Source organism: Schistocerca cancellata, chromosome 4, assembly GCF_023864275.1.
Source record: "Schistocerca cancellata isolate TAMUIC-IGC-003103 chromosome 4, iqSchCanc2.1, whole genome shotgun sequence".
Classification (NCBI taxonomy): domain Eukaryota; kingdom Metazoa; phylum Arthropoda; class Insecta; order Orthoptera; family Acrididae; genus Schistocerca; species Schistocerca cancellata.
Window position 1 is genome coordinate 717873770 of NC_064629.1, and position 25820 is coordinate 717899589.

General features: G+C 35.5%; 1 protein-coding gene across 3 annotated transcripts in view; it reads right to left on the minus strand.

The window, feature by feature from the left end:
- Nucleotides 1–12547: 12547 nt before the first annotated feature.
- Nucleotides 12548–25820, minus strand: part of LOC126183746 (uncharacterized) — a 526769-nt gene continuing 513496 nt past the window's right edge. For all 3 annotated transcript variants that reach the window (XM_049925962.1, XM_049925961.1, XM_049925960.1), the window contains exon 9: nucleotides 12548–25042. In XM_049925962.1, the coding sequence (XP_049781919.1) occupies nucleotides 22551–25042 (2492 nt within the window). In that variant the 3' untranslated portion in view covers nucleotides 12548–22550. The remainder of the gene's footprint in view (nucleotides 25043–25820) is intronic.

The following is a 25820-nucleotide window of genomic DNA, read 5'->3' on the forward strand; positions in this document are numbered from 1 at the left end:
ACAACAATAATTATATTGATGTTTTTGTGTTTGTGCATGTAAATTGTACTTGCATCAAAAGCAGCTGTTTTGGTTACATGAAAGTGCAGAAGTTATGCAAGTGGCTAATTTTTTTTTTCCTTATAAAATGCGATTTATATTTTATAAGAATATAAAATACACTACGGACTAACACTGAATGATGTGCAGCGCTAATCATGTGCAAAACAAACCAAAAACATTTTCTCTCTCACACATTCCTTTATGTTTCTGTCCCTACCAATGCTACCAATGCTACTGGTAGTCCTCCCATTTTCCAAATCCTTTATGTACTGAACCATAGTTTTGGTAGAGCACAACTCTAATCCATACTCTTGCTGATCTGGAGGATGGCATACAATGACTTATCGCTCTGATTACACTGGATATGTTGTGAAGAACTGTCAACCATGCTGTGTAATGGATGCAGAGACCATATTGTACACATGTTGTAACTTTTGACCATGTCCCAATAAACATGTCACAACAACTGTTATCATGTGTTTCATTATTCCTCCCCTTTTCCCATACCCACACCACATTTTGACTGCTTAAAGTGCCATATTTTCACCTCGTGGCAGAAAACAAAATAATTTTTTTTCAGCATACTCCATGAGCACACCAATACCTATGATGATGGATATAGTGAAAAAAACCCTAAGAGTAGACTATGTGGTGGCATGGGAGATGAAACTCTTTCTGCTATTTTCTTATACAGTACTTAACAAATATACACTACCATGATGTTTTAGCTGGAGGGAATCCTCATAGTGAACCAGAGGATTTGATAAAAAACTCCTTTTACACTACATGTGACATAAGCTTGTAGACAGTGTGAGACACAGAAGTTTGACTTAGTCTGGGGAGTATTCACAGGTAGCTGAAGTTTTCAGGGTGACCCCTGATGATAAACATAAAATCTGGGTTTGAGTCCCAGTGTGGAACAAATTTTCATGTGTCACTATTTCGTAGTAGATCTATATGTAATACAGCTGATGTCAAGGAATCCACTTTCAGCAAATTAGTTTCAAATTATATCCTTCACAAGCTACAGTTATGTCACTAGCTTAATTCATAACCACAAATTCAGGATTCTTGACCACAATCAAAACTTTTTAGTCTCAAAGTACTAGAGGACAATTCTTCTCATGATACAATCCTTGGTTATAAAAACTGTTACACATTTTGGTAAATAACCCACTTCTCTACTATGTAATAAATATACATTTTTGCCATTGCTATTTGGCCAGTCAGTATTATCAATGGAAGCAACATATGGAAGTAACAGAACACTTGAATGATCATCTTAAATTTTATTATGTGTAGTGCTTTATTGCCACTATCAGTTATGTTCTTAGAACATTATCAGGGACATAATAGAGTGCATATGGACACTGCCCTATAGCAACACTAACCCTTCTGGAGAGAAGGCATAGTGAAGCAGCATTGTTAACTTTTTAGTCTGGTCTCTGACCTCAATGCGTGTAGGCACATGTGTCAAGTGATAGAATAAGCTGTATGTATTACAGAATGTATGTGTGCCTTTATCTTGCTACCAATACCCACTGCCTACATGTTTATGCAAAACATTCTAAACATACTTGAAAATTTCTTCTTCCACGAGTGTGCAAACTTTAGTGACTCACAAGTGCCTGTTGTGACACTGTGCAGGGTACATCACTACAATAACCACATCATTCCCTATTATTGGACTATGTTAAGACTGAGTTTGTACTGAATGCAATGACTTTGGTCAATCACTTCTTGGAAAGTCTGATCATGTCAAATCCATTTTTATGACTGTCTTGCACCTGCGAATCTCAGAACATATTTGTATTTCATGCCATATTCAGATTCATTTGCTCTGGCCAGAATTCAATGCCAGCGATATTGCTTCCCACAGCAAGCAAAGCTTGTGCTGATGGCTACCAACCTCACATGACTTCCACCAAACACAGGATTGGCCATTCCCAGCCCCCTCTCCCCCTCTACACCAGTTGCCATATGCCATGTGCCGTTCTGTCAAGTGGGGCCCACTGCTGATACACCCCTCTACAGCCATCAGCACTAGACACTGGATACAGCATGCCATATCACAAAGTATGCTTACAACCTGGCAGGACATTCCTGCATATGAATGACACACTGCTATGGTTTGCATCCCCGAAGCTGTCATTATGCCTCCATAGGGATGACATCCTAGTGCAGGACAGAATACCAGACTTTGGCATTGTATGTTGCAACTTTGCAATGAGGATCCTATGATTCACACACTCAATCATAGGATCAACATATCAGGGTTCAACCTCCTCCATGTCAAGCTATGGTTTGCTATAGCAGAGCTAATAATGCAGCATAACTTTGTCCTTGATGTCAGGTGAAGTTCGTGACACTGACTGCACACATAAGCAGCAATGACAGTTTAATGGATGACATCATTCTCTGCCCTCCAGCCTGTGACAAGTTCGCAACAGTGAAGTGCCCCATATTAGAGTGCCTATCTCTTTCAGCAGAACAGTAGCTGACACAGGTCATCTGTTACAATGAACTAGTTCATGGACACCATCGCAGTTGTGACATAGACTCCATGCAATCGCGAACCATACTGTATTGTCTGATGCCATGTTATGATCTCTCTGGCTACTTAAGCTTCCACTGCACATCCAGTCATCACTCCCGGTTGGTGAGTATAATCTCATGACCAAACGCATCATCTTCGCTGACACACCTCACAGGATAAGGATGGACAACAACGGTATAAGCCAGACACCAATCTGTAGAGTCAATGCACATGCAACGCATTGCTGCACATGGCACCAGCTGAAAACTAGCTGCCCCTACCAGCACTTTCACTGACTGCAGCTGACCACAGCCAACTACCTTCAACACTCCCTCAGTCTGCACCCAACTGGCAGACTGCCATGCTCATCAGCAATGCACAAAGCACACCAACTGATAGTGCAACAAGCAGCCCATCACCCACATGCCACTGCTGATTTCTTACACGTTTCAGAGTGCAAGTTCAGAGCTGTCATTACCTGGACTAATATATCAGCCTGACAAGTTTGCACCAGGCTGTTGTGACATATCAAGCTGCCCATCCTCCATGTTGTATGCCACTGCCTTGAATGTGACTCACCTGCCTCCCTCACGCAGGTTGTATCTTATGGATTGCACAATAGGAAGATTTTGTCATGTGGACACAGGTTTTGATATTAGTGTACTCCCTCATACACTGGCTTCTCTGCCTTCTAGGACACTGTTGACTGCCTTATGAGCTTCTAATAATTCCACAATTGAGGTTCACAGATCTACTACTGCAACTATCGACTTGGCACCCAATCTACAACTGCACTGTGACTTCATTTGTGCCACAGTTGTTAAACTGGTCGTTGACGCTGACTACATTTCTCACCATGAGTTGGTTTCTGACCTCGCCTGACACTTGGTCAAGCACATCCCCACTGGATCAGTTATCCAGGGATTTTCGCTGCCTACAGTCATGGAAAGACTACCCACTATTTCACCACCTATTTGCAGTGGACTCACTTTGCAAAACCACATAGCCACAGTGGAAGTATCGCTTGCCACTGAGTGAGAGATCATTGCAAGCTACAGCTCCACACACGCTGCTACATACATAGCCACACTAGATTGGTCGGAGTATAGCACAGTGTTCAGAACAATGGGTGTCCTTGCATCAGCTGCATGTAACATTCCACCTTCTTTGAATCTGTGCCACTTTGTTATTAATAACAGTACACTCCACTGCATTATAGCCACTCCTAGACACCAACAGAGCAGAAAGTGCACCGCTTAACTCCTGATTACCTTAGGGCTGCGAAATAGATGGTGGACAAAATGTTAGCTACTCAAATAGTCCAGCCACCTGACAGCTCCTGTATGTCTCCAATCCATCTCGTATGTAAAGACAATGTAACTTTTTGGCCATGCAGTGATTATCGATATCTTAATGTATGGACCATTCCAGACTCTTACCCTCTCCAAATCTTTAAGTCATTGCACATGTCCTGATGGTTGCTACCACCTTTAGTGTAGTAGATTTCTGGACCACATACCTGTAGATACTGATGCACCTTGAGAGCATCATAAAGACTGTTATAATTACATGCTTAGAGCTCTTTGAATTGTTACGAATGCTGTAATGTTTAAAAACACTACTCAGGTCTGGCAGAGATGCACCAATGGCACACTTTGCCATATTGATCAGTGTTATGCCTACTTGGACAACATACTGGTAAGTTTGCCTTCCCCAAACGAAGACAAACTACATCCCAAATGAGTTTATGAGTCTTTGGACCGGGGGGAGTAACTGTTAATGAAAATAAGTGCCAGTTATGCAAACATACTGTGACTTCCTTTGGGCATTTACTCAGTGCTGATGGTTACAAGCCAACTGATGATCACACTGCTCTTATCAGTTCAGTGTTTCCTCCTCAAATGTATTGAGAACTCTGTAGGTTCTCAGGAATGGTAAATTTCTATCACAGATGCTTATTACATGCTGCTAACATTCTCCTTCCGCTAACTCAGACCCAACAGAGACAAATATGCGAAAAAGATAGCCACATGGACACCCCACATGCTTCACACTTTCAGTGACCTGAAACAGTGCTTCCCAAAGGCTGTCACTCTTACATTACCAGATCATTGCGCCCACGTTATTACTACATCTGACATGAGAGATACCACCATCAGAGCCATCCTTTAGCAACAAGTTGACAGAGACCTCTGCTCCCTCTGTTTATTGTCGAAAAAACTCCTGAATTCTCAGAAGGAGAGGTCAGCATATGACTGGGAGATCCTGGTAACCTATGAGGCCAGTAAATTCTTACAGGACACATTGAAATGCCAACTCATCCCCCAGCTGCTCAATGTAGAGTTTCAGGCATTTGGACAATGTTTTTCAATTCACTACCAATGTCCAACATTTAAACGGGGCTGAAAACTTTATTGCAGACTATCCGTTTTAGAGTGTCAGCAATTGTTGACAACCTTGACTTTGACATGAAGGTACAGGCCCTTTCTGAGTGCCTGACCATGGGGACAACATCTGCAAAATCCTCCACCATATTAAGCCTGTCTCTATTTCCATTAATCAGCTCAAGCCATCTCATGTACTCCCCAGTCACACTGAGGCTGACTCAGAGAAAAATGAAGAACCTCTGTGGACTGGCCCTCTATGGAGCATCAAAAGTAACGTGGAAGGACGCAAGTCTTAGTCAGTCTCCGTCTCATCTGATCAAGGCTGTGTCATAGAGAGTGCACCACCATCTAACAACCTCCTCTGTTTCATCATGTATGGATGGATCCCTACCAAGGTTGACAACACTAACCCCACTTGACTGAATGCATAGTGAAGCAGCCTCACATTTTAGCCTTGTCTCTGACCTGCATGTATCAACTAATAGAAAAAATTGCATGTATTACAGTGTGTATGTGTGTCTTTATCTTGCTACTGATACCCATCACCTGTAAGTGCTTCAAAACACATCTGGATTAAAAAAAAAAAAAGAGATACAGCACAAAACACAGTGTAATAATATGATACCTTCACATGTATGCTGTGGTTAGTGCCAATATTTCAAAGCTCTCTATAACAAAATGCTGTACACATACAGCCTGATGATGATCTAAGAGTGTAGCCTGTAATGACACTAAAACAATCTGTATGATTGTAATTGTTCTTTTATATTCTCCACTTTTGTGCTAATGCAATTATGTTCAACATGCAACTTACAAGCTAAAGCTCTTGATTGTACAGAAACAAACTTTTTGAAATGGTAAATTTAGATAGAGGACTGAACAGCTTATTCTGATTTTGATTTATTTTTATGCTTGTTAATACAGGTACAGTGATCATTCATCTGGTCTTTAGATTTACTCCAGATGTTTAGAACTGTAAACTGAATATGATGTCAACAATTTTTACAGCAGAAGTAACTGTAACATGTCGATGGCTGAGTTTTCATAGTCACCTATTTTGCATCTTAAGTGCCGATATTAATATCTTTTCCTAATTTTTTATTTTAAACTGGAAGTAATTTCACAACACACCTATGAATGATGTTTGCTTAAAAACGTCTTTAGTATTAGAATTACTGAAAAATCTATGCACAAAGATTTAACAATACTCTATGCCAAAAATATTATTCTGGAAGTCTCACTGCCAATTCAGTACTAAAATTGTATCCAACAAGAAAATTATAGCTACATAATTTGACAGAAGGCAAAAGCACTATTGGCTCAGTACTATACTTTGGTAGCAGGCTGTTGCACAACAAATGTTTGCAATTGCAGTCTTTCTCAGTGTATTCCACTGATGAATTCTTCTCAGGTTATCAGCCTAGTGGTGGCATCATCTTGTCACAATGTTTCAATGAGTTTCATACCCATCATCTTCTGGCCAGAAGATCATTGCAACAAGATGATGCCACCACTTGGCTGATAACCCGAGAAGAATTCATCAGCACAACAAATGCTTTTCCAACCGTATTTTTTTCTTCTATAAAATTATATAAGAATCTGTGTAAGAAGACATCAAAATGTGTTACTGCCTTTGTTAACAAAATAAAGTAGTGAATGAGACTACCAGTGATGCAAGCTTGAACAGTTTACTATTATACGATTCCATTTTTTGTTTGTTACTCATCTGAACAACAGCTAATGCATATTATGTAGTGTTAATTGGTGTCCCATTACCAGTGCCAGTATTTAGGCCCTGTTAACCTCCTCTATCATTTACACATGAGATGTATTTTGCATGGTTTACAACTATATCATGAGTTCTAAATCATTTAATTGCTTGATCTGATATTATTGAACCTCTGTCTATAGTTGAGTTCAGGTTCTTCATGATAAAATTCATAAAATTTGCATTTATTTTTTAAAGTGCATCACAGATATTACTTGTCTATCTTAGTAAAGGTTAGGAAAGAGCGAGGGATAAATGAATTTTACTAAATCTTATGTTTCCTTTTTATAGATTTAAGGGTTTTATCAAAGTTATGATAATTCTGATAGTATAAATGTCTTTGTTTAACTCATGAAATTTGTTTATGAAAACTTCTGAATAATAATGCATTTATTAAAGATCCCTCTCTTCTGCAAACTTTTATTTTCAGATATTCTAATTTCAGTTTAATGGGATATTGTTCTCTGAATTTGCAGCGAACTCATCTGTTTCCTTGATTTCCCACCAACAGCAACAAACTGTCCATTCGCATGAATGGACACAGGCAGACAGTGTTTGTTGGTAATGAGGATCACCCTGTGGCTAAACATGCCTTGGTGCACAACCAGCACATCTTGGCGCAGTGTTACACCGTCCGGGTTATCTGGATACTTCCTACTAACACCAACCTATCCGAACTCCGGAGATGGGAACTTGCTCTTCAATATATCCTCTCTTCCCGTTATCCACCAGGCCTCAATCTCCGCTAATTTCAAATTTCCGCCACTCATACCTCACCTGTCATTCATCAACATCTTTGCCTCTGCACTTCTGCCTCGACTGACATCTCTGCCCAAACTCTTTGTCTTTAAATATGTCTGCTTGTGTCTGTATATGTGTGGATGGATATGTGTGTGTGTGCGAGTGTATACCCGTCCTTTTTTCCCCCTAAGGTAAGTCTTTCCGCTCCCGGGACTGGAATGACTCCTTACCCTCTCCCTTAAAACCCACATCCTTTCGTCTTTCCCTCTCCTTCCCTCTTTCCTGATGAGGCAACAATTTGTTGCGAAAGCTTGAATTGTGTGTATGTTTGTGTTCGTTTGTGTGTCTGTCGACCTGCCAGCACTTTCATTTGGTAAGTCACATCATCTTTGTTTTTAGGTATATTTTTCCTTCATGGAATGTTTCCTTCTATTATAACCATATCATATATATATATATATATATATATATATATATATATATATATATATATATATATATATATACAGGGTGTTTCAAAAATGACCGGTATATTTGAAACGGCAATAAAAACTAAACGAGCAGCGATAGAAATACACCGTTTGTTGCAATATGCTTGGGACAACAGTACATTTTCAGGCAGACTAACTTTCAAAATTACAGTAGTTACAATTTTCAACAACAGATGGCGCTGCGGTCTGGGATACTCTATAGTATGATATTTTCCACATATCCACCATGCGTAGCAATAATATGGCGTAGTCTCTGAATGAAATTACCCGAAACCTTTGACAATGTGTCTGGTGGAATGGCTTCACATGCAGATGAGATGTACTGCTTCAGCTGTTCAATTGTTTCTGGATTCTGGCGGTACACCTGGTCTTTCAAGTGTCCCCACAGAAAGAAGTCACAGGGGTTCATGTCTGGCGAATAGGGAGGCCAATCCACGCCGCCTCCTATGTTTCGGATAGCCCAAAGCAATCACATGATTATCGAAATATTCATTCAGGAAATTAAAGACGTCGGCCGTGCGATGTGGCCGGGCACCATCTTGCATAAACCACGAGGTGTTCGCAGTGTTGTCTAAGGCAGTTTGTACCGCCACAAATTCACAAAGAATGTCCAGATAGCGTGATGCAGTAATCGTTTCGGATCTGAAAAATGGGCCAACGATTCCTTTGGAAGAAATGGCGGCCCAGACCAGTACTTTTTGAGGATGCAGGGATGATGGGACTGCAACATGGGGCTTTTCGGTTCCCCATATGCACCAGTTCTGTTTATTGACGAAGCCGTCCAGGTAAAAATAAGCTTCGTCAGTAAACCAAATGCTGCCCACATGCATATCGCCATCATTTTTGAAACACCCTGTATATATATATATATATATATATATATATCTAAAAACAAAGATGATGTGACTTACCAAATGAAAGTGCTGGCAGGTCGACAGACACACAAACGAACACAAACATACACACAAAATTCAAGCTTTCGCAACAGACTGTTGCCTCATCAGGAAAGAGGGAAGGAGAGGGAAAGACGAAAGGATGTGGGTTTTAAGGGAGAGGGTAAGGAGTCATTCCAGTCCCGGGAGCGGAAAGACTTACCTTCGGGGGGAAAAAGGACGGGTACTCACTCGCACACACACACATATCCATCCACACATATACAGTCACAAGCAGACATATTTAAAGACAAAGAGTTTGGGCAGAGATGTCAGTCGAGGCAGAAGTGCAGAGGCAAAGATGTTGTTGAATGACAGGTGAAGTATGAGTGGCGGCAACTTGAAATTAGCGGAGATTGAGGCCTGGTGGATAACGGGAAGAGAGGATATATTGAAGAGCAAGTTCCCATCTCCGGAGTTCGGATAGGTTGGTATTAGTAGGAAGTATCCAGATAACCCGGACGGTGTAACACTGCGCCAAGATGTGCTGGTCGTGCACCAAGGCATGTGTGTGTGTGCGAGTGAGTACCCGTCCTTTTTCCCCCCGAAGGTAAGTCTTTCCGCTCCCGGGACTGGAATGACTCCTTACCCTCTCCCTTAAAACCCACATCCTTTCGTCTTTCCCTCTCCTTCCCTCTTTCCTGATGAGGCAACAGTCTGTTGCGAAAGCTTGAATTTTGTGTGTATGTTTGTGTTCGTTTGTGTGTCTGTCGACCTGCCAGCACTTTCATTTGGTAAGTCACATCATCTTTGTTTTTAGATATATTTTTCCTTCGTGGAATGTTTCCTTCTATTATAACCATATATATATATATATATATATATATATATATATATATATATATATATATATATATATATATATACACATTGTATATTGCATCTGGCACCAGGAAACACTATCAGAGGCCAAGACAGAAAAGAACACCTTATTATGTAGTAACTCCATATATATATATATATATATATGGAGTTACTACATAATAAGGTGTTCTTTTCTGTCTTGGCCTCTGATAGTGTTGCCTGGTGCCAGATGCAATATACAATGCCATTATGCCTTCTTAACTTATTCTAAATGGTAAAATCCATCTATTCTGTTTTATCCTGCATATCATGTAAACTACATTAACTAAATTGGATATTTTTGCAGTATAAATCAAAAGAAAACTCATGATTCAGCTGAATATGTGTCAAAACCAGACTATAATTAGGTCCATACTAACACTTTCATGAGAAGTTAGAACTGGTTGCCACACCAAGCCGCAAACACGGTTAATTAAAACTCTGTATTGTTTCCTTACCCGCTCAGCAGTAGGTCTACAATATATGGAGCTTGGAAGCTAAGTAGCATAACATGACAAAATGAAACCTTGAGTCAATTACCAGACATGTATGGACAGTGTAACTATTAGTGCATCACCTGTGAACTGCAGTGTCCTGAGTCTGAGTCACTGTCCAACATGCAATTTTATCTTTAGTATAGTACCCCTGATATTCACATGTGTGACATGTATGGGTTCTAAAATGCATACCTTAAGAGCTATGAACACTTGTTCAATACAGGAGATGTGTATCACAATAACAGGGATGAACAAGTGCTCATTGACCATATGTATGCATTTTATCACCCCTGTTCACTGGACTTTTTTTCTTGTTTTGGTCCACACTACTTCCTCCCAAAATACAGTAAGCAAAGAGCTTGCAGTGGAAAAGATTTATTTCACAGTATCAAAGATGAACAAGTGCTCATAGCTCATACTGGGCCCTTTCTTGTTTCTTATAAAAGTTAATCATCTGTCAATATTTATTAAGTCCAGTTCACTGCTGTACACAGATGATACAACATTTCTCCATAGTAACAATGATTTTAGTAGTCTTAGAACTTGTGTTGCAAAGACAATTGATCAAGCACCCTATTGATTTAAAGCAAATGGATTCTTGCTGTATGAATGGTATTTAGTCTAAAAGGCAAGCTTTTGTCAGGTGACATAAGTTGTGTTATGTGTTTGGGGTATATTTAGATCATAAATTATCTTGGGACCTACATGTACAATATATTCGTGGTAAGTTATCATGAGTAATTTATTTATTAAGGTGACTTAGGGATTGTATACCTGAAATATATGTTATAACATCCTATTCTTCATTTTTTCAAAGCATAGTAACATATGATATCATGTTGTGGAGAAACACTAGTTGTGTTCATGACATCTTAATATTGCAGAAGAAAGCTATTAGGGTCGTTACTGGTTATTTCTATAAGACACATTGTAAACCTTCACGAAAAAAATCTTGACTGTAATAAACTTAATTTATACAAAGAAGAATTTACTGGAAGCAAAATGCAGAGAAAATGTATATTGTTACAACAAAAGAAGCAGTAGCTGCATTTATACTTCACTCCAAAAACTGTCAAATCATTTAGTAGCCATGAATTCACAGCACACAAATTATTTAACAACCTGCCACAGTGTGAGCAAGCATTCAAACAAATATTGCATGACTGGTTAACTGCCCATCCATTCTACACTATAAAGGAATTTATCAATTGTACTTTTAATAACAAGTCCATTGTTTCTTTTAAATTATCAGTTGCGTTGTACTATGTGTGTGATGTTGTCTATTGCTGTAATGTCCCACTGCAATAAAATTATTATTATTATCGTTATTATCATTGTCATCATCATCATCATCATATTGCCTTTGATTTTAGACTTCTAATTTGTCTGACAGATAGTTAAAAATTAATATCAAGAACCCTTAATTCTCTGTTTTTGGCACCCTGACATGTAAGATTGTACCTTGCAAAATACATTATTCAAACTGAGAAGTTAAAAGACATTGTTTCCTGTAAAAGGTTTTACTTGAAAGTCCAACTGTTTTTAAAATAAATGATGTTGATTTTTCTGAAACATAATACACTGCATAGATAAATAATCACAAGTGGCAGCCTACTTGGACTTAAAACATGTTATTTTAAATTATTACTCCTTCAGGAGTAAAAAATTTAGAATGGTTCTCTCAGAATGACTTATGATGGAGATACGTAAGTTACGAAATGTATGTTGTCATGTTGGTGGGTGGGTGGGTGTGTATGAAAAATGAAGTTCAACTTCCTATAATGGATTATTTGTAATGTTAGGAAACACTTCTCATATAATCATAGAGCAACTAAAAAACAATTTGTAACACTATCTGATATCTCTTGATTCTGTTATATTTTCTTCTTTTTGCATTCTTCCACAATTTTCTATGCTTAATTCCTGAAATAATTCTAAGGAAATTATACTCTCAATGTATAGTAATACTATGTTTATTTTCAAATTATCTTGAAAGTTTTCCTGAAATTAGATTATTTGCAGAGTATTGTATGACTGAAAGTTGTGTACTTGATTCTTATTTATTTTGTTAATTGTTTTGTATAATTTGAATTCGTAAAAATAAGCAGGTCAGAAAAAATTCAGAGCACAAATCAAAAGCTAGGGCGAGTCACATCAAAAAATAACTGCACCATCAGGCAATTATAACTTGATAGGGAAGGTGGTTATTATCCACAAAGTGGGAGTGTCAAAGAAAGCACAGCAGATTCCTTACAAGTATGCCTTATCTAAAACCATTTTTTTGGTGTTGTAGAATAACAAATGCACAAATACTATAATGTAACAATATATTTTTACTTCAATCAATATATATTAAAACAACACTGCCCAAACACTCTTTATGCATAAACAACAATAGGAAATATACACATTCATGAAGCTGAAGAATAAATCTGTCAAATATAAAACAGTTTTCTGTACAAAATAACATTGAACTTGGAAGTTAAATTAGTTATTATTGAGAGATATTTCCTGCTCAATAAATGCAGATCACAAACTTTCAACAAATTAGTAAGTGAGCTATTGAATCCCGAAAACAAATGTTCACTGTATTACACACTCTTTGAAAAAACAAAAATTGAACAAAGCATTTCTATGTAGCAACAATTGTCTTTTATTTCATACTTCTTGAACTCAGAGAACTGTTTTTATGCAGCCATAAAGTCTCTATCTTGTAATCCAAAGACACCTTTTCCTCACAAAAGCCATGTACAATGTAACACTAATCCATTTCAAGCTAAGACAAATTACAGAAGTAATGAACTTTTCTGCTAATATCTTACACAATATCACCTTCATCATACAGTTTCCTTTAATTCCATTCCTGAAGTGATGTTGATGATTCCAATTATGCATATTAAATTGCATCTTATTTTAAATAACACACTAATTCAAAACATATGACACAAACTCCTGTAGCTGTAAAATATTATAGTAGAATTTTCAAAATTATTGTTGGACATTCAAAATTGGTTTTGAATACTGGTAGCATAAGTGGAAAGTTGTGTCTCTAATTAAACTGTTACAATGTTTACCTAAACATGAGTTTAACAGTTAAGTTACATACATAAAAGAAAAGTACAGATTAGAGTATCATTGTTTTGCAATGTGAAATTCAGATGAAACACAATGACAATTTCAAAATATACAATGTGTGTTGCTGTTAGTATGTTTCAGAAATATAATTATTGCTTTGTCATTTTATGAACTATTTTCCTGAAAACATTCATATACTCATATACTCACAAGCATTCTCTGCAAAATATAAATTTCTGTACACACTGACTTCAGCAGGAACTATGAATATAAATTTTTCAAGACATGAAAGTTTTCCTGATATGAAATGCCAGAAGAATTACATTAATATCTGAAAGAAGGATTATGACTGTAATTTTTAGAAGCATGGTTATGTATTGTGGAATGTTTGTATAGCCTCCACCTGTATGTCTTATGCTCTTTAGCTTGTATAGATTTAAAGAACATTATTGTGTTTCAGAAATCAGTCAAAGCTTTCACTGATTCCTAAATCATAAAGATGTACTATATTCTCAGTTTCACATTCTTGTATTAAATAAATAGCACCAAGCCAATGTGAATGAAAACTGAGTTAACACTTTTAATATGGTGCCCAAGTCTCATTCAGGCACCTGAGTGAGACTCGAGCACCATCTTGGAAGCATTAAAAGACTTTGATGAAAGGAGTAAATACATAAATGTCTTTATCAGTGCAGTTGGAGAAATGCCTGGTACACATTGTGCTGTCTTAGAATATATTTATTCACAACTGGTTTTGATCATTGATCATCTTCACAGTGGAAAAACATCTATTGTGACAACTTCATGTGTCATACATGCTTTTTAACCAGAAAAGTATAAAACATATCTGACTTGCAAACATCAGAAAATGACACTTAATGTCATAATGCTAGCTTAAGCGTTCAGAAAACATTGAAAACATGAAACCACATAACAGCAGTAAGTGCACAGCATCATTGTTCAGGCACATTGGTTGTTGTGTCTAAGTCATAGTGCTGTGCACTAATTGCTGTTAGATGGCTTCATGTTTTCAATGTTTTCTGCTTGTGTAAGCCAGTATTATGCCGTTAAGTATCATTTACTGATGGTCTCAAGTCAGCTATGGCATATATTTCTTTGGTTAAATAGCATGTATGGCATGTGAAGTTGTCACACTAGATATTTTTCCAGTGTGAAGATGATCAGTGACTGAAACCAGTTGTGAATAAATATACTGTAAGACAACACAATGTGTACCACACATTTCTCCAAGTATATCAATGCTGTTCACACTCGCCTGAAAAAATGATGCTTTTCAGTGGAGAGAGAGCAAAGATATGACAGTTCGTTAGAACAGTGTGATTGAAATGTATACTGCCATCCAATATCATACTCAAGTAAGCCTGTGAGGTGTACTAGAAAACAGGGAAGAGTAATTTAAGTATTTTAGAAAATAATTATTAATAAGTTACATGAAGGAAACCCACTAACTCCATTAGTATTACTTTGTTTCTGATTACCACTAACTTGTGAATTATTCCTACAATGAAAAATTTATTGTACTGTGGAGTAAATCATTTGAAAATAGTCTTCCATTTGTAAGAAAAATGCAAAAAAGAAAACAAAAAGAACATGGGGTGATAAACAGTAACACCGTGTTCCGTTATATAAGAGTGACATGTATGAACAGAACTATATGCTGTATTGTTACTTTTTTGACAGGAGCTGGAAGGAGCCAAACAGCACTCAGGGTAGTTGCAGGCTTCAGTTAAATTGACACATCAGTATGCAATACAAACAGATTTTTCATATGAAATGATGGACACATATAATATTCTGTGATAGATGATTCTTTGGTAACTGAACCAACTGAGCCATGACAAATACAGTTCTATAATATAGAAACCAATCACACAAAATTGCAAGCCAACAATGAAATTCTTTTCTGGATCTTTACAATGTTAGGAGTTGTCAGGTGCAAGGAAGATGATTTGCTAATCAGAGAACTGTTTCCAGATACTTGCAGTAAGGGATGTCAACTTATTTTTCTGGAGTTGTGTGTTTTTGGAGTATTCTAGAGCATTAATTTATCATGTGGACTTTAATGAAAATAATATCTCAGTTTTTCCTTGCATTTTTATGATTATTAGCCAAGTAAGCAGGTTATAACATAATTATCTTCCAACTCTTTTTATTTCTGTGTGCACAAAATCATTGTGCTGTAACAGTTCCATATAAGACTGACTTAGGAATCTATAAATAAACATATAAGCTCACTTCTCCTTATCTGAAGACACCACTCCATGCCACAATGGAAATTACATTTATATTCCATTATTTTTTTTAAAAATGAGATGCAAGACAATAGAATTTATATATTTCAATTTTTCTGTCTTCTGCATTGACACTTGTGTGCTGTTTATTTTATTGTTATTTGTCATTTTTTTAGTTCCTGTAGAACCTGATTATTTTAAATTATCTATTTAATCCGAATTACTCATTGAATCTCCTCTTCAATATTCAAGCTAATTTCTCTAAATCCATCTTATCCTCAACTAGACTGGAAATTTAATCCTGGATTAAAATACACTTCTCAGTAGTATTTACACTTATCAGCTTACATTTTATTCGTTTAATCTTCAACTGGAATTAAAACGCATTTCCAAGTAGTAATTATACTTATCAGGTTACATTTTTTTGCTGTGCCCACTTATTCTTTTGTATAGGCTGTGTACATGGGTTCAGTGACCTTATTGTACCTATTTCTTGTACAGATTTTTATAACTCTGAGAGTATTTCATGCATTTCTTTGCAAATATTTGAGGCCAGAATTAATTAAACTTTTTTACAATGAAGTTACTAAACTCACTCTGCTGTTTCCCTATCTCGATGCTTTGGGAGATGGTTGGATGTGTCTGTTTGCCTCTTGTTTAGGACTTCCGAAGTTGTTTCCACTCTCTCCAGCACTTAACAGTAGCTTCTACTCCAAAAGATTATTTTTCCCAAATGCCATTATTTTATCTGCAATGATTGCCTTCTGAATTTCTTCATAGGGAATTTCAATGTTATATTGGCTTCCCTTTATTTGTCACTACACAAATTCTTTATGATTTAATATGTAATTAGTTGATATCCAACTGAGCATTTTGTTCACTATCCCTAGAATATTGTTTGTTACAGTTTTCATTCCAACATGATATCTATATCTCTGTTTAAATGCACTGTTGTCTGTGTGATACATTCCTATCCTCCAAGCATATCATCTTCTCTTGTGATATTTTGAAGTGTGTTAGCTAGAAATAGTCACAGGAAACTATTTCAGTTTCTTGTTTTCCTGACATTTTCTGCCCTTGAGCACATGCTGCTGTAGAACAGTGGCTGTTGCTGGTCTGTTTTGATCTCAGTAACAACAGTTCTTACTAGCAGTGTTTCAATTATAAGTCCATGACCAAAAGTCCTGCATATACTTACATTTTATTAAAGTAAAATAACTTCACCTTATCACTCCCCGCTCTTTCCCATGCAGCGAGTTTATGTGTTGCACGAGAATATCAGTCAAGTCATAGCAATGGCATCATGATATCGTTTCCTTATTTGTATCTATAACAATATCACAAATTTCTATTATTATTCATATTGCAGTCTAATTATTTGATCGTCAAGTTTAAGGCACACTTAATGAATTGTTCAAACTCTGGACATGACATGTTTGCTAAGGAAAAAGCCACTTGCTGGTGATAATGATAAGGCTACGTTATTATGGCTATATTTAAAATTGATCTCTGTAAAGTAACAGTGCATATATTTAACCAACAAGGATAACTACTTTAAAGTGTAATGTATTCTTTTGTACATTGATAATGTGAAGGAAGTTCACTAACATGCATAACTAGTACACAATTACTGAATTTATGTAAGTTTTACAGAGGCCCATTCTCAATGAAACTGTTTTTTGGTTACAATACTCTGTCAGTACAAGAAATAAATTGAGACTCTTGCAACAAAGTCTGGGAACAATACAGATCTTAATATCAGGCATATTCTTACAATGTACATAGTAAAATTAGGGCACTGAGACTGAAAATTTGGCTTAATTTATCATCCCTGCTACCCCCCAAAAAGATAACATTTCTAAATTTTATGTATAGTACTGAATACAAATATAAATTTTAAATATGCTCTTGTTTTCATACTGTGTGATACTAAATTAAATTTTGCCACAAGTATTTCACACTTCTGAACTGAAGTTTATTGTAATAATGCTCTAGCTAATTTTCATCTTGGAAATTTCTGGAGTCTTCAGTTTATCTTTGCTTTTAACTTACAACTAGGAAGCAGAAATGGGTACAGTCTAGCCATAAAAGGCAGTTTACTTATTTCTATTACAATGTTTGAAATACCCATGAAAATTTTGCAGAACATTCATGGGAGCTGTAGGTTTTTTCTTTTACACCATCTGAAGTATTCACTTTTTAACGTTCTCATTTGTGTGAGTACACAAATCAGTATACATTATATTTAATTTTGGGTGGTGACTTTTCAGTTTTTAGGAATTCATCTTTAAAAAAATGACTGAAAGAGAGTAGAATTTTTTCTCGATTGCACATATGATAATGATAAACAGAAATAAAATAAAATACATTTTCCAAGTACTCCTGTTGTGTTAGTACAATGAGAAACAAAATTAATCAATTTCCCAAGCAGATTTGATGGAAACAATACAATATTAACAACCTTAGAAAGAGAGGATAGACACTGCCAAACAAGTATTTTTTTTCAGAATGTGCACATAGTCTTGACATGTTCCTTAAATATGTGTACTCTTCCACAGAAAATTAACAATATTTTAATAGTAATCACTTCCTCACTACATGGAAAGGTAATATTTTTCTGTAAATATTATCCATATGTTATCTGATATTGTACACTGTCAAACTACATTTAACTTATCTGATATTGCATGTAGAATTATTTTTGTTCCCCTCTGCATTTGCAAAGCCCAATGAACAGCACTCAGTCAGTTTGAATATAAGTGATTTTTGAAACATTACAAACAACCAGAAAACCATCATTTTCACCGTCTTTTCAGTGTCTTTCTTTAGGATGACTTGAAACATGGTCAAAAAATTGGTTTTATAGTCGTTTTAGTGTTCCAAAATGATTCAGCTTTATACTGCCTTATTCATTCCAGTTGCCCTGGGTGTGAAGCCTACACAGTTATAGCACCCAGTGAAGTCAGGATGTGAAATAAATTGTACATTAAAAAATGGTATCGTATTGCATTATCTTCTGTTCTTGATCCCAGAGTTTGGTGTCATAACAGGTTCTTTCTTCCAGAAAGACACCTGCTATGATGTCAGTACGTTCAGACCAACAAATGGGAACAACATGATGACATACTACATTTTAATGTACTTTAGAGTCACTGCAGGTGGTATGTACAGTTATATGAAACAAATTATTTGTATTTTTTGACATTAAATGATACAAAATAATTGCCTGGTAAAAATTAATTAATAAAGCAAAAAAATAACCATCATTTGCACTTTGAAAATACTAAGTGAAATTATTCGTCCACAACAGTGCATAATATGACAGAATATTAGATCTGGCACCATGTGAGCTTGATAAAAATTTTTAAATGTTATGAAGACTGGGAAATGAACACAAGATAAATATGACTTTAAAGCATCAAGTGCTATCACATGATAGGGAACAGTGATGACATTAAGAAGCTTACTGGTACATGTTTCATAACCAAATGGAGACATCTAAACTTGTTTGAGTATTATAAAATATTTTGATAAAGGTGACACTCTGTTCAGTTACTTTCAAAGCGGTCTTTATGACATGATACAAAATTAAAATCTTGTGTCCTAAAATAGCATATATTATTTTTTTCAAGATGATGTTTGAAATCAGAGGATCCTTGCAATTGATGATGGTTTAGCAAATCCAATGAAAAGTAAGAAGGAAAGATGGAGGTGGACGGAAAAAGAGAGTAAAAAGAACAAGGAAAGGAAGAACTAAATGAAGAGGAAGGGAGTCAGAGAGAAATTCAAGAATGAGAGACATTCTGAGATTTTGTGGGATGAGAATCCAGTTCATTGATGACATCTAGAATGAGATAACTATTCAAAACTATGCAAAGATAATATAATCAACAAACTGAAACAATGTGAAGGGCTGTAATGATTTTTTTACAGACAAAAAAATATTATTATTTTATGCTACAATGATCAGATGCTCTCAAAAATATGTTGATTTAGACATAAAGTGGACAGTGTAACTAGCACAATAGCAGTGTACACTTAGTACAGATAAAACATTTTACACTATGGTTGGGATGTAAGGAGTGTCTAAATGAGGCATATAAGATGAGCTATCACCTTCATAAAAAATTCTAAGTATACATTCCTGCTACAGCATACATGTATGTCATTTTCCAATGATGTGGTGTTATATTTCCTGTTTCAGTGAATGACAGGCTTTCTATAACAACCACTGGTTGCTGTTTTCCTACAGTTTTATAGTACACTAACATGAAGCCCAAATTTAATTATATGGGGAAATGATTTACTATCACATATGATATATGAATATTGTATGTCAGTTGGTGACAAATGTCCTGCAGTAATGTGGTGTATCACACTTTCTGATGACAATGAGTAATTTTGAGATTTTTAGGGTCATTTAATATAGATATATCTGAAAAAGCTGCACTCCTCCAAGTGCTGAGTACCAAATTATTAACTAACTTTTGTTTACATTATAGATCTACATATATGGTATATTTCATGCAACCTAATCAGTGAAATTTTGTTACAGTGTCTAGCAGCTACAACTTTATTTTGCTGTGTAAAATTTTAACAGTCTATTAGTCGATGTAATGCATACAGAATAAAATCACCTAAACTTATTAGACTTTTTTTAGTGTTTTAATTAAAAGTGCAATCAAATGTTTAAAAGGTCACTAATGTCTGAAAATACAAAAACACATATGAATTTATATTATGACTGCTGGATGAAGACTAATTCAAGCTGATCTCACAGAAGAGAAGGCAGTCCCAATGATCAATTACATTGGTGACAGTGCTACAGAACAAAATATGTAGGCAATTTATATGCAGTTTACAATCTACTTGCATCAGACAGCTGTTTACTTATTTATTAAATAATACTTAATAAATGAATTCATAACTGCACCTTAAAGGATTTGAAGTAGTTACAAAATTCTACTGGTAACTGATTTTTAATGTAATGAATATGGTTTATTTTTGTAGACAACTGTGAATTTGAAATTAGTGATGAAATTAAATGAGAAAGGGGCATTTAAAAATAAAAAATGTAAACTAAAATATGAAGTAAGATCACACCTATCAATTGCTGACAATTTTAACTAATACAATAAAAAGTTGTCAGGTGTTACCTAAACACTAAGATATTGTTTATCACCAGTAATTGAAAGATACTGTTAAACTTCTTTAAAGGAAAATTTGATTTTTTGCCATGAACATTAGCTGCAGTTGAATAAAAATATAGTTCTAAATTAAAGAAGTAAAAGACCTTCAAGTAACGTATCCCACATGCCATGGAATGTATGTTATAATTCTAGATTGATGAAGTGATTTTCAAAGGAAGGAGAGCAGTGTATATCAGAAAAGAGGGAAAACCAGTGAATTACATTCAATCAAAAGAGAATATAATGTCTCAAAATACCAAAATACTTCTTTCAATTATATAGACACATTTATTCCAGACACCAAAGAAAGGATTTATATTCTCCCTTCATTTACCAAAATCAACACACTTTAATATCAGTTCCAAACTGGTGATACGTTCCAATCATTTTGTTACAAAATATAACACAGAATATGCAGATGAGTATGGGGAAAATGGGGCTACCATACATTAAAAACATAAAATTAAGGAGACATTTCCTTTGACTTTATATTATCTCAGATGCTTGAAATCAATGATAAGCAGAATTGAATAGGTTTAATTTACACACAATCATTTTAAGTACAAAATTGTAGCAAAACATATGCAGATATGCCTGAAGCTACAAGCAATTATCCCAAGCGACAAAACATTAAAAGCTTATCAAATTTTGTGCAGTAACAAAACTCTCATCACTCATCATTCTAAATAAATAATGTTTATGAATATCACTGATCATACTTATTACAAAGAGAATGTCTATGATTATGGCTAATTCTATTTATTGAATATGCTGTTACTGTTATTTGACTGAGATCTAAGATGACCTAGTAACTACATCACACCCACCAATTAAGATTTGGAAATTTAAATAAACAAATGACCTGATTATTTTACAGTGGTACCTGTTCATTTACATACAAAAATTTGTTTCTTTGTTTTACTTAAACCATATAGAGTAAAAAAAGGAAAAACAATGATCGAGCATATTCTCACACATAACAGCATGTATCAAAACTTAATTTTGCTCATATTATTAACAGAGTACAACAATGAAAACATATTTAATAACAGCTCTGTTTAATAGACTGCATCATTTTGATCAATGACAAAAAATAAAATAAAATAATTTCATAATTTTGTCACTGTACACATACAACCAGTCACCAAAACTGCATTCTTCTAAAGGAAAGTGATAGGCTTGAAATACCCCATATACATAGCAGTTATGGATCTGTTTATTTCAGTAGGACTTTCATATGAATTATCAGTCACAAAATTAGGCAAGGCACAAACACATATTATGAAGAATATCACAATATTTAAGTGCAATGTATACAGATTACTTAATATTTAAAATCTTTGATAACATACTCCTGCAAAAAAACAACAGTTTATATATTTGGCATCCAAAATATATAACACTAAAAAAATAAAGCATTCACCCAATATTTGTTTGAATCATGTTTTAACAATTTCTATACATTTTGTCTTTAAGTGACATGCTTATAAATTTTTCACATTTTATTTTTAAATTGTTCATTCATTGCAGGATGTGTGATTGAAAGAGCTTAAACAGAAATGTTCAGGATAAAACACTCAGCTTTAAGTAAAAATACTTGTTGAAATTTCAGTCTTGTTGCACTTTGAACAACACAGCTGTTGCTGAGATGATGTTTGTAACTCATCAAAGTACCTCATTCACATTTGTTTTTGTTATGTACAGCATACACAGAAACAACAATGTATTATGTTTGATGTATAATATTCGATAACTTTGCTGTAAACACTTGTGAAAGAAATCTTCAAGGGAACATGTCTACTGTATCATGCAGCAGATACCTCCAACTGGAAACGGTCCCTTGTCCTTTAGGTGCCTCATTAAAATAGCAGATTCATGATGTAATCCATTTGATGCCTTTGTTATATTGACACCTGATGATGTTACAAAATTAATATCTTTCTGATGTGAATGTGCAGCAGACGAAATCTCTGAATTCAGCTTTGAAAAATTAGCATAACCGAATTTGAAAATATCAATATTTTGATTCATTGCTGCTATGACGTCTATTGCTTCTTCACTTTTGACATCATCTTCTGCAATATTAACAGTGCTGTTAGATGTTTCTGACAACCAGCTTTGTGATGAATCACTTTGTATCATTACTTCTTCTTCTGATTCAGTGTCAGTCTGTGAATCATAATTATTTCTCTCCACTGGAAGACCCAAACTGTAATATTTCCCCACAAATAATGATGGGTCACACATGCATGATACATTATCTGATGATTCCAGCTTAAGCTCAGTTTCAACTTGACTGTTCAACTGTTTTTTCAACAGCTCAGAATCCCAAATGTAAAATTCAGCTTCGCAGTCAATCATATCAGAAGTATCTATTTGCTCTGATAATGAATTATCCATATTTACCACTTCACTCAAAGCACCTTTAGTTTCATATTCTTCACTTTCATGATGTTTGTCTGATGATTTATAAAATTCATTAATAATGGAGTTATGGATGTGATTTTTGTGAGGTGATTTTTTCACTATCCTACAAGGCTCCTTATCCTGCAGGGAAAGAGTAAATCCACAGTCAGTGTTAAGGCCATGGATCTTAATTATTGAGCAGATATTTTTTTCAGTATTATTATCACATTTCATATTGGAATTAAACTTGAGCAGTTTCATATGAGGAATTAAATTAGCTAAAGACACACACCCTTCACAAAATTTTATTGCAACCCTTATACTTGCATCATCCATGTACAAAAAATTAAGAGATGATGCAAGCAAAGGGTTGCGTAGCACGTTTTTTGGACCGGATAAAATAGGTTTTGCTAATTCTTCATCTGTTTCGGGACTTTCACTCTCTTCATCACTCCCACACATATAGCTTGAAGCAGCACTTGTAAGACATATAACTTCCTTTCCTTTTTGTGAGTGAAGCCATTTTTCAACAGCCTCTTTAATTTTCAAGTTCTTAAAGTGCCTTAACTGCACTTCATCTAATGCCTCTTTTACAATAATGGCTGACGTATTTTCTGCATACTGAATTAAGCTAGTGCTTGGAGTTACTTCAGTTTCCTGGTCATTGGAATCATGGTGTGTCATTTGACTGGTAACAATTTGATCACTTTCAGTTGATGTGGAAGTAGGTTTCAACTGAAGTTCTTTGTGCCCTTGTTCAAAATTTTCTTCAGTGCTTTGGCTGCTCTGTATTTCACTTTCAAATTTATCTTTGTTACTTTCATCATGTTCACTATGGCCTGCGCGGTCATTTGGACAGTGTAGCCCTCCTGAGACATTCTCTGGCAGTAGGGTGTGTGTTTCTTTGAGAGATTCAGAGAGAGCCCCAGTATTTAAGGTAGAACAGCTCAGATTACCTGTTTGATTTGTCTCCTCATGAGGTAACTCAGTGTCATCAGTTGAACTGAGGAAATTCTTTGATGCAGTCTCATTTGACTCTAATGCTGTAGTTTTGGAATCATTTTGTGTGTGTTGTATTCTGCTTGACTCATCCGAAAAATAGTCAGATGATGATACTGTAAATGCATCTTGATTGTTGCATATGGAAACAGTGTCTTTTAATTGTGATTTATTCATATTTATTGTATCTGGAATGCAGTTCAACTCAGAGTCATGATCTACTATTGTGAGAGTTTCCTGACTGGTGGGATGTTCTGAAGGCATTGTCTGTTTCACAGGCGACAATATGCCATGGTCATCTGGCATACCATTTTGCATGCTATGATCAGCACCAGCTTCTTCAAATACACTTCTTGGTTCAGTTTGTCCTTCATGTGCTGCATGTTCATCCTTTGAATTGCTTTTGCAAGACCTATCGTCATGAGCTATTCTCTTGATGGAATTTTCTTCAAAACATACAGTGCTACTATTGTAAGGGACATTATCTCCTTTTTCAACTGCTGAAATAGACCCTTTTTTAGTAGCGTCTGCTGCATTTTGTGTGATTCCCTTATTTCCTTTCTTTGATCGTCTACTCACAGTATTCTCATGTGCAGTTAATACATCACTACCTTCTGACACCACTTTCTTTTCAGTGTGTTTCACCTTTTTCGCTTTTGATTCTGACAGATGTTTTTTGTGACCTCTGCTTTCACTTTTTGACAAGGGTACATCAGCCTTCTTGACAGCATTGTAGCATGATTCTGTCCGTAAACTTGTTTCCACATCCAAAGAACTGTCAGCTACACAACTGCAGTTCTGTGAACTGTACATCTTGACTGATTTGTTGTTGTCAAGGAGGTGCTCTTCAGATATCCCTGCAATATCCTCACTGGCTTGTACATCTGAAACATATAAAATAACAAATGGCTTCTATCATCTACACCACTATTAGTGAAACTACTGTTACTACAACAACAAGAACAACATGCTATTATTATTATAATTACTGTTATTTTAATTATCAACTAATAAGAACATGAATATGTATATTCTACTTGGATGAACACACACTTATTTGAATGAAAACTGTAATATGATGAAAGAATGACTAGAATGTAATGCACCTTACAAAAACACAGTATGGGGTAGGACTTGCAGATGTTTATAAGCATGAAATATTTTTACATGGCATTTTAAGTGTCCTCTGAATGTATATGTAAGATTTGCATGTACTGGGTTCTTTAAAAGAACAGAAGAAAAAAGTGTTGTAGCTTAAAATGGTTATTATAGCTTAATGGTTCAGTCACAATTAATTTTTATTACAAGAGAAATTGCACCATTTCAGCTGTAGAAATGAGATGCAAAAACTGGCCATAATGCTTTAAAAGAGCAACTCCAGTATTTTCCAAGAATGATTTACATAACACTTGGAAAACTTAAATCAGGATGACTGACTGGATTTCAAAACCTTCTCCTTCAGCTTTACTTAATCACTGTGCCACAGCACTTGGTGAGGTTGTGGAACAGCCAGCGGAGTATTATATTATTCTCAGTGAATGGTTAACTGCAAGGCCAAAGAATGAGTTGGTTCAACATTCAATAAACATTGATGTCAGTAGAGATGGAGCAATAGTTCAGAAGAAGACAGACAGGGGACAGTGCAAGTTATGAGTTTGTTAA